The sequence below is a fragment of the Carlito syrichta genome, unplaced genomic scaffold (assembly GCF_000164805.1).
Source record: "Carlito syrichta isolate Samal-C Ts95f unplaced genomic scaffold, Tarsius_syrichta-2.0.1 Scaffold315946, whole genome shotgun sequence".
Classification (NCBI taxonomy): domain Eukaryota; kingdom Metazoa; phylum Chordata; class Mammalia; order Primates; family Tarsiidae; genus Carlito; species Carlito syrichta.
The window spans coordinates 203991-214784 of record NW_007260042.1 but is presented as its reverse complement, the minus strand read 5'-3'; the positions used below and the strand labels follow the sequence as shown (position 1 = coordinate 214784).

Below are 10794 nucleotides of genomic sequence, written 5' to 3'. Positions count from 1 at the left end.
TTTTATTTATGTAGAGATGAGGTCTCACTGCCAGGCGGGTCTCGAACCCGCGGGCTCAGGCAATCCACTCACCTCAGCCTCCCAAAGGCGCAGGATTACAGGCTGAGCCACCAAGCCCGGCTGTATACCTTTCTTATCTTGTCAATGGGGTGTCTGGTTCCCAAGGGGGCATCTGCTCTGGGTGGTGGGGCTGCCACCAGGCGGAGGCTATAGAGTGAATGGGGAGGCACAAGCTCTGTGGGCCCAGGCTCTGCCCACCCAGTGTGTACCACCTGCTGTGCTCACAGGATGCTCCTAAGGGACCATCAAGAGGGCCTGCTCACAGGGCCAGAGCCCAGGTGCCCTCTGCCTGGGGCTTCCTGACAGCCTCCAGCACAGTCCAAGTGCTGGTCTTGGCTCCTCTGCCTGTCTTTGCCTGTCTTGTGTTTGTCCCTCTCTGTGTGTTTGCTTCAGTCTCCTTATCTATGGATTTTACTTTCTGTGTCTGGTCACTTGGTCTCTCAGAACTCTGTCTTGGATGCCATGTGCTGTTCTGTCAGCATTTCTACCCTTGAGGTTGGAACAGCGACTGTCAGGAGAGCCTTGGAAGAGGTGCCTGGCCTGGGGGAGGGGGAGGGACTGTTGGGATATGACTTGCTCACTTGGGGCTCCCAGTCAGTGCAGAGATGAAAGACAAAATGAGTTCTGGGGACTCTCACACTTTGGAGCTTCCCAGCGAATCTGTAGGTAGGTGATGGGCATAGCTGGGCTCAGTGAGGGGAGTGTGTGGACTAGGTTTTGGTGTGGCACCAGGGCAACTGTATCGCAGGCGGGCAAGAGCTCGTGCTCTCTGCTAGAAAGGGCTTTCTGAAGACAGGGGATGTGGTGCCCCACCCACTATAACCCTTTTCTTCTCCCTTCTCTGCAATCTCCCAGGAAGTTCAGAACAGATTGTTGATGGGTGTGAGATGATTTCAGGGGTGTGGTCATGGCAGTGACTTCTGACATTCGCTTTTCCCTGTTTGTGCCCCTAGGCATTGCCCTGTATCCTGGACAGGCCCAGCTGCTCAGCTGTAAGCATCATTACGAGGTCATTCCCCCTCTGACAAGCCCTGGCCAGCCAGGTGACATGAATTGCACCACCCAGAGAATCAACTACACGGACCCTTTCTCCAATCAGACTGTGGTAACTTCCGTCTCCTCGAGCTGGGTCTGGGCAGCATGCTTGGGTAGCCCCACACCTAAGGGCCCAAGCTTCCTTTTTCTCAGGAGGCCTTCTCCCATTCACTTTGCGTGAGGCCTTGATCCCCAGGCAGATATGTGGCTGTGCCAGGTGGACGCTTGGTTGTGGCTGGCTTGCCTGCATTTGGGGAGGACCATGAGGCCTTCCGTGTTTGCTGAGTGGCCCTCAAGGATCCTGACAGTGTGATGACACCCTGTCCTTAATGGAAGAACAGCAAGGCTAAAGGGAAGGGCTGCTGTGATGTAGTGAAGCGGGTCCCATACCTGACCACTGGACAGAACCTCCGGGACACTTTTTGAAAATACAGATTCCCAGGTTCCAAGAGAAGCCAAATGAATTACAATTCCTGAGGACAGTCTGGGATTCCATATTTTGAAATAAATATGCCAATGTAAAGAGGGAGCATTGGTCTGAGGATAAGGACTCCTGGTCCTGGCCTGGCAATGCTGCCACGCACAGCACAGCTGGAAACAATAGCAGAGGGAAGGGACTCTGGGTATCTTGGAGAAACGGTACCTGCACAAGGTTTGCAGGGTAGGAATTTTGTATTATTTATATCTTATCTGTCTTATCTCATGTCCTTGCTTCAAAAACGATTGAAAGAGGCTGCAATAAAGTTTTCCAGATCAAAGAGGGAAGTAAAAGTTTTCTAGGCAGAGGAAACTGCACTAAGTCCCAAATGGGAACTGGGCGTGATGGGTCACACCTGTAAGCCCAGAACTTTGGGAGGCCAAGGCAGGAGAATCACTTGAACCCAGGAGTTCAAGACCAGCCTAGACAACGTAGTGAGGTCTTTAAAAATTAGCCAGATGTGGTGGTGTGTGCCTGTAGTCCCAGCTACCTAGGAGGCTGAGGCAGGAGGCTCACCTGAGCCTAAGAGGTCGAGGCTGTGGTAAGCCATAATAGTGCCACTATACTCCAGCTTGGGTGACAGTGAGACCTTGCCTCAAAAAAAAAAAAAAAAAGAAAAGAAAAAGACCTAAAGGGTAGAGACGTTGTGCCTGTGCATGTTGTGCTTGTGACTCGACAAAATTACAGTTGGAGGGGAGATGTTTCGAAGGGTCAGGTGCCCCCAAAGAGCTATGGGAGTTGAAACTGTGGACAAAATAGTAGCCAGGTGAGAAAAGCATGTGAATTGTGCTGTCAAGTCAGACTCGCTTCTTTGGATGATAGGGAACTATTACTGGGTTTTAAGATGAAAGAATCATACTTCAGATTTTTTTTTGTTAGTTTGTGTACTCTAGGCTTCCTCCTAAAATCCTGCTGAAATGATTCCCACTCCTGCAAAGAATAGAATAAAAGAAAATAAATGATCAGTAACAGCTTTGCAAACTCAGAAAGGATGTTACCAGTGGACCAGAAATTGTGAGGTACTGATATAAATAGCAAATTGGGTTAGATTGATGGAGCAAACAAATTGGAGAAAACCACTAAACTGAAACAGATGCTGGAGTGGACGCTGCAGAGGCACAGGCTTTCTTTCCAACTGATAGCTCAGAGTCAGCACATTCAGAGCCAGGGTAGTTATTATGGGGCTGCCTGTTGGCTGGGCAGCCACACCCTTTGCCTTCTCCAGGGATGCAGAGCCACTGGGGGTGGCATTGCTTCTGGGTAAGAGACCCTGAGCCATTCTCTACAGAAGCTAAGGGAAGGTTCTCTGCTTGGGCATTGGAAACAGATCACATCTTCACAACAGACAAAGAGAGATAAAGGGAAGAAATCTCTCTCCAGTGTGAAGTACACTGGAATGCCCAGCGGGCTGGCATTTCCTGCCCACTCCACAGAGCACGTAAGTCAGCCTTCCCATGCAAGGGAGAAACAGAAATACACCACTTTGGATGAAACCCACATCCCAGACCTATACTAGCCAACCTAATCCTTCATTCATAAATAAGAACAAATAATTCATGGTCATTAGACATTTATATGACACCAACAACATACAAGGACCAAGATGAACAAATAGAATAGGGAAACAGAAGCTAATTGAAACAAAAAGGAAAACAACTTTTAAAAATTCTAACGTAGAGTTCTATACACAGTAGAAATTGTGTAGATTCCCAGCTCTCTTCATTCTCTCTGTAAAGCATATTGATAAGTGCCCCAGGCATGCTCAAGTCCCACAGTGCGTGCCTGTTCTCTGGATGACCCCTTTTCTGACCCCTTTTCTTTCCTAGTTGACAAGTCCTTACTGGGAGTCAGCGGGTATCATTCCCAAACCTATTCACATCACTTGTACTTGTTATAGTAATTACATAAGTCAACTAAATATTATAAAAACCCTTGAAACAAGGGCACAAAAGCGAGTTGTTTTCATGAAAATGAAGTTGAAGGTAGTTACTGCCTCCAGCTCTGAGTGATGGTTTGCTTTCTCTATCAGTGTCTTGAAGTTCACAAGCTGTAAACTCGTAGAGAAGTTATCTCCTCCCTGTCCACAGGATCTCCTACCCCAAACCAGCGTATGGCAGTGGAGGAAGAATGAAGTCAGTGACAGAGTCCCACTTAGAAAAGGAAGGAGGAAGGGCCCACAACTCTGCTCTGCAGCAGCAGGGGAGCCCTGCAGGGTGGGGCCTGTGAGACCCTTGCTTGGTGCAAAGTCTGCTCCTTGGCTTGACCTGGTTGCTACTCTCAGAGAGATTCCTGTGTGCTCTGGCCTGGTCCAGGAGATTCTGCCCTGGCATTCCTCTGGCCGTATCTGAAGTGGACATTAATGCCCTCCCTGGGGACTGTACAGCTTTTGCCATTCACTTTGTGCATGTGTAGTTTTGGGAGCAGCTTTAGAGATGAACAGTCACAGACTTGGAGGTGGGCTCGATATTACCCATTTCCTCCTCTCACCTGTTTGTTGCATGAGATTTCTTCAGAAATGAATAGGTTTCTGGCTGTTTGCATGCAGTCATGTCCATGTGGAAGTGACCCCAGTTAAGGGTCTCAGCCTGTCACGTTTGTAAATCTTCAGATTTTCATTGATTTTGTGGCACTGTCTCTTGTGCTCTCAATTTAACAGTAGCTAACTTTTACCAGAATGTTTGCTCTGACATAACAAGGGTCACCACCTTTCTAGCCTACAGGATTCCTATCTGTTTCCTTACCACCCCTCATTTTCCCACTGCCCAAGTGTATAGCTGATGCCTTGTTTTTCGTTTTTTGTTGTTACCATACACTTCTGGGTCAGCTAACAAAGTATGTATTGGATAGAGTATATATAGGCTAAGCTACTATATAAAAACTGAGCCCTTCAATATAGTGAGACGAGGGAAAAGTCTACTTTTCTCTCTAAGAACAGTCTGGCATGCAGGTGGTAGTGCGACTTGCTGGCAGTGCTGCCTCATGGAATTGTCCAGCAAGTCACTGTGCTATCCCCTAGATGTTGTTCTGGTCCATATGGTCAGCGTGTGTGCACGTCTACTCCTGGGAAGGTGAGAAGTGGAGGACAGGCAGGTCGCTTTTAAGGAAATGACACAGAGTTACATAAGTCACTTTTTCATACATTCCAGGAACTTCATCAAGTGACCATACCTGAGGCCAGAGATGAGGCTCCAGCAGGGCGACTGTAGGCTGCAATGTGGAATTGGGAAAATGGTTCTAGTACTAAAGGAAGAAAAGGATAATGAAAACTGGGGACAGTTAGTGTTCTATGCTGCCCACTTAACATGGAGAGGTTACAAATAAAGAGATGGACAAAGCTCTCTTCAGGGAAAATGCAACAATAACCAGAAGAAGTGGAGAAGGTGGTATTAGTCAACTGGAATTCCACGGGCAAAGGGTTAAAAGCAGGATGCTTGGCAGTTGAGGGAAACTGCTAAGGGAGGGAGGGGCATACCTCATTAACAGGGGTACCTGCATGATCAATGTTTGTATACCTAATCCTGAATTGTACCCCACATCTTTACAATAAAAATTTTTTTAAAAAGCAGGATACTTAATATTGATAAGAGGTGCAACTCCACTACTCTTCACGAAGAAGGTTTAGCTAAATCTTTGTGTACTAAACAGCATGCCATTTATATATTGTAAGCAAAATCTACTGGAAATAAAAAATACCATCTAATACCTTAGAGTGTGACTTTAACACCGCTCTCAGAAATTCATAGATCAAATGGACAAAAAAAGGTAAGGATAATAATTGAATAGTGCAATTAATAAACTTAATGTGTGTACACATGTATATGGGTATAAAGCTTTGTACCTGATAATAGACTCACTGTTTTCAAATATCTGTAGAGTATTTATAAAAGTTGATGTAAATATATTGTTTCTCAAATGAATCCATAAATTCAATTTCATCACAGTTAAAAGTCCCAGTGGATTTTTTGTGGAACTGAAAAAACTAGTCTTAAGGTACATTTAGAAGAACACATGTAAAAAAATAATCAAGGCAGGCTTGGGGATGAAGAGAATTAATAGAGAAGGGACCTGCCCAGGCATATATCAGAACAGTATAAAACTATTGGCACAGAGAAAGACAAATATGTTTGTGAACTGTATTAGGATCAGGAGCAGACATATATATCGGTTCTATACTAGAATTTATATAGGATAAAGGATGGAGGAGAACGGGCTTTAGAACCTGATTCTACCCATTGTTTAGGGGTTTAGGAGTTAGATTTTTATTTCATATCACATACAGAACCTAAAGTCAGGTATATAAAGTATCTAAATATAAAAGAGAGTTTTAAAAAGTGCTATCAATAAATATAGGAGAATATTGATGTATAAATTTAACTTTCCTTAGCAAGCAAAACCCAGAGCCATAAAGAAAAGGATTTCCAGGTTTTACTATATTAAACATAAAGCTGCCATATAACAAATTACATTGGAAACAAAGTTAAAAGTGACAGACTAGAAGACAAGATTTGTACATATAACATATGAGGGTCACATTCTTGCTGAATAAAGAGCTTCCATAGCTTCTGGTCTCTGCATTGTGCCGAGAACACTCCCCGGGCTGAGCATGAGTCCAGGCCCACACCTGTATTCCCTGAACAGGAGGGTCTGGCCGGTGGTCACTTGAAAGGCTGCTGGGTGAGGAGCCATGGGCTTTCCAGTCAGTGCTTCTGCCCTCAGACTGAGAGGCGTGGGTAGAGAGAGACCACGCAGCTCTTCCAGAACTGAGACTCTCTCCTTTGTCTCCCTGCAGAAATCTGCCCTGATTGTCCAGGGGCCCCGGGAAGTGAAGAAGCGGGAGCTGGTCTTCCTCCAGTTCCGCCTGAACAAGAGTAGTGAGGACTTCAGCGCTATCGACTACCTCCTCTTCTCTTCTTTTCAGGAGTTCCTGCAAAGGTGACCTTTTAGAGTTGACAGTGGAAGGAGGCCGAAATGGCTCAGTTGGGAGAGTGTTAGACTGAAGAAGAGCTGACAGTGGGCTTACTATCTACCTTCTGTCGTATCCCCACCTTGTACATCCTGGGCTAGGGATGTGGGAGTGAAGGCGGGGGCAGGGAATAGTTGTTCCCAGATGTTCCACTGGCCCAGGAAAGGACCTTATGAACTTAGCTGAGCCATTTAACCCCATATCACAAAATTAAGCCAGTGTGATAGGCAGGAGCATGCTGGCTTTCCATACACATAGTGCTGACTGGTTCTGGAAATAATATTTTATCTGGTCCATTTTGAGGAAGCTACCTTTGATTTGTGAGCCCCCTTGAGGGCAAGTCCCTGCCTGGTGCCTTGCTTTTCCCTGCAGTGTGTCTAGGAGCTGTGTCTTTCCCTTGTTGAGGGCTCGGTGTATGTTTGCCATAAATGCAGTTGACCCTTGAACAATTTGGGTTGGGGGTGCCAGCCTCTTGTACAGTTGAAAATTTGCATATGACTCGACTCTCCAAGACCTTAATTACTAATAGTCTACTGTTGATGGACACCTTATCAATAAATAATTGATTAACATGTTTTATATTTTACATGTATTATATACTGTTTTTTTAAATAATAAAGTAAACTAGAGAAAAGAAAATTTTAATAAGAAAATCATGGCCCAGTGCAGTGGTTCATGCCTATAATCCCAGTGCTTTGAAAGGTGGAGGAGGGAGGATTGCCTAAGGTCAGGAGTTGGAGACTAGTCTGGGCAACCTAGCAAGACCCCATCTCTATTAAAAAAAAAATAAATTAGCTGGGTGTGGTGGCATGTGCCTATAGTCGTAGCTACTCAGGAGTTTAAGCAGGAGGCTCTCGAGCTCAGGAGTTTCAGGGTTGCAGTGACCTATGGTTGCCCTGCTGTACTCCAGCCTGGGCAACAGAGTAAGACCTTGTCTCTAAAAAAAAATTTTTTTTTTTTAATCATAATGAAGAGAACATATATTTACTATTTATTAAGTAGAAGTGGATCAGCATAAAGATCTTCATACTTGTTGTCTTCACACTGAGTAGGCTGAAGAGTAGGAGGAAGAGGAGGGGTGGTCTTGCTGTCTCGGGTAGCAGAGACTGTGTAGACCCATGCATTTCTAACTCGTGTTGTTCAAGGGCCAGCTGTATCTCTGGTATGAGGATGTAAGTCCTGCCAGCTGCTTGTGGTCTTTGCTTATAGTGATGAATGTCCCCTGACCATCAGAAAGTTCCTGTCTGCTCCATACATGCTGCTTTGGTTCACACCGTGGTGCCATCTCTGGGCCCAGAGTGCTCATTAAGGGCAGAAGCATTTTCTGCATGAACATGAGCTGAGGGTGAGTCACTCTCTGCCAGGGTCTGTCAGCCCAGAGGCTCCATTCACGGTAAGCATGGAGACAGCTGTGGTGGGAGAGGATGCTCCCAGCTGAACAGGAAGCAGCTTGCCTCTGCCATTCCATGCCACCACTGCTCCATTCTTCCCACTCTGGAGCTCAGCTTCTGCCTTAGCATTTTCCTTGCTTTTTGCCCCCTAGAATTCCCTCTCCCTTCCCTGCTTAAAGCTGGTGCACCTTGCCTTCTTCATGGAGACCTTCCAGAGGATCCCACCCCACTCTGTGCTCCTTTCCTGAGCTTCCTTAGTATGGCACTCCGTAGTTTCTCCTTGCTTGTGTGTGCTTTGCTTTTGCTGCATCTGCACCATCCCGGGGCAGATATTGTAGGTGTCCCATCTGGCTAAGAGCTCCCCAAGGAACCCTCCTCTCCTCTCTGGACTTTCCAGAGGGATGTGACAGGCCAGTCTCAGTTTCTGGTCAAGTCCAGAGTTCTGAGAAGCCAGGAGTGCCATGTTGTGGGGAGCTTCTACAAACTTTAGTGCCAGTGGCTTTGGGAGCAGGTGGGAGGAGTGACGAGGTGGGAGAGAGGAGGAATTCCCCCCTGGGGAACTTCAGGAATCATGCTTCTGCCTTGAAGCCAGTGACAACGCCCTCTCTCTTTGGAAACCCAATGGAAAGAAAACAGGGATCGGCCTTTTGCTAATGACTAACAGCCTGTTGAAGCAACCAAAATTTGGAGAGGAAGCAGGGAGCTGGCAGCATCTTCATTGTGCCAGCAAAGAAACCAACTTGAAGTGGGGGCTGAGTTTGAGTCTGGCCACGTTTGAATCCTGCTGTCAGACCTGGATCTTTCTTCTCTTTGTCCTCCAAGCCCAAATAGGGTAGGCTTCATGCAGGCCTGTGAGAGTGCCTATTCCAGCTGGAAGTTTTCTGGGGGCTTCCGCACCTGGGTCAAGATGTCATTGGTGAAGACTAAGGAGGAGGATGGGCGGGAAGCAGTGGAGTTCCGGCAAGAGGTAGGTGCTTCTGGGTCTGCTTGGAACTGCTGGCGCCTTTTTCACACTTGAGTCTAGGGTGGGGAGAAGCTTTGCAAAGGAGAAAGGCCCTTTGAGCAGGGTCTCAAACGCCATGCCAGGGAATCTGAGTGTTCTTCTGGAGGCAGCACACCTGCCGGCCTATCTTCACAGAATGCATGTGTGGGGCAGAGATCGCTGTCTTACAGAGGGGTGAGGAGCTTGTCCAGCTGTTTCTGACATCCTGCATCTCTGGCAATGCTCTGTGAGACTGGCAGCAGCATGGCAGATTAATTATTTTCAGGGAAGAGAGCTTAGACAGAGTGAACTCTCAAATGTATGCATGATGATCCAGTGGGATGCAGGAGGAAAAGACTAGCTTTTTTTCTATTCTTACCTCATCTTGTAACATTTCTTTTTTTGAATGTTTAAAATGTATATGACATAAGAACAATAATAGTGCATACCATCTCACCTTTAAAGTTAAAAATATATGGGCTGCATGCTCAAAAAGCTTTTACTAATGACAAGTCTGACCAAAAAGCTTTCAGCCCTCTGGCCTAGTGGCCAGGTGCTGTGCCAGGCATCTCTTGCTGTGATGCCCGTAAGAGCTGGAGATCTTGGGAAAAGGCCTGGCAGTGGGGATGGGGATGGAGATGGGAGATTTTGGCTGCCTTGATGTGGATGTTGGTCAGTCACCAGCAAAAGTAAGGCCCACCCCTGCCTCTAAGGCTCGTACCTTGGCGGCAGCTCTCTTCCCCTCCCCAGCATCCATACCAAGAACCAGGCCATCCTGTGTGTTAGTGGCCATGGAGGGAGCGAGAAGAGACAGATCTGTTCTTTTACCATCTGTTCCTTTTTGGAGGTGTTCCCTGTGAACTGGATTCCAAGGGTCAGCATTACGAAAAGTCTGGGTTGGAGTGGAAGGACCCACCCCAACCAGCTGGGCCATCACTGACCAGATGTCATGCAGTTGGGGGCTGTCTTGGGTTAATCTTAAACTACCCCTTCATGAGCCCTGGTAGCACTATTCCACTTTCAGACTGAATACTTTGGAGAGAGGCTTAAAGTCAATTTTCTTCAAGGAAACATAGCTATTTTTTCTGCCTTAGGAGGTGACAACCCCCCTGGCAACAGGACCTTAAAACACTCCTGTTTTGTAAGATAACTGTCATCTCCTGGATTTTTACCTCATACTTTGCTCCAAGAACTCCAAATCCTTTCTCACCTGGCCCCTCAACCACTCTGAGAAAGGAGACCAGGTGTGTTCATTCACCTTAAAACTGGGGGTAAACCCATCTACCCTGGCTGTCCTGGTAGCTCCACCTGTGATCTGAAACTAAAGGGGCAAAGACCCCAGTAAACCCCTCAATTTGAGAAATTCTCTACGCCTTTTATTATTATCTAAATTGGAAGTCTGTTGATGGTGTCATGAGCTCTTTTGAATGAAACCGAAACTTGTCTTTCAGAAATCATATCTTAGAGTTTAAGATGTTTTTGCATAGATTGGTTCGTTTGATCCTTACCATACTGCAGTGAGGTGGACATTTTGTTCCATCTTACTGTTGGCAAAGCTGAGGCTTAGATGAGATAATGAACTCACGCCTCTGGGCTGGGGCCGGCTTCTGCCTCTGTAACCTGTCTGCTTTCCATTACACCACACAGCCTTTTTAGTAATTGGTAACCAGTTCTTACCAAGCACACCTAAATATTTACAGGAATGCTCAGCTGTGTGCATCTGTACTTTGTCTCTGTAAACTTGAAGGGTTGAAAAACCCAGTTCTTAAGAACAAATGTTTTGAAATTTGGGTTTTTGCTGCTTTTAACTGAATCTTACATGATAGTTTTGTTTTGTTTTTGTTTTTGTTTTTTGAGTTGGAGTCTCACTCTGTCGCCCAGACTG

At 46.3% G+C, this 10794-nt stretch overlaps 1 protein-coding gene across 1 annotated transcript in view; it reads left to right on the top strand.

Moving 5' to 3' along the window:
* The window catches only part of TMEM206 (transmembrane protein 206), a 53446-nt gene that overhangs the window by 22259 nt on the left and 20393 nt on the right, over positions 1-10794 (top strand). The window contains exons 4-6 of the mRNA XM_008073566.1: positions 1014-1165; positions 6363-6505; positions 8750-8894. Coding sequence (XP_008071757.1) covers positions 1014-1165; positions 6363-6505; positions 8750-8894 — 440 coding nt within the window. The remainder of the gene's footprint in view (positions 1-1013; positions 1166-6362; positions 6506-8749; positions 8895-10794) is intronic.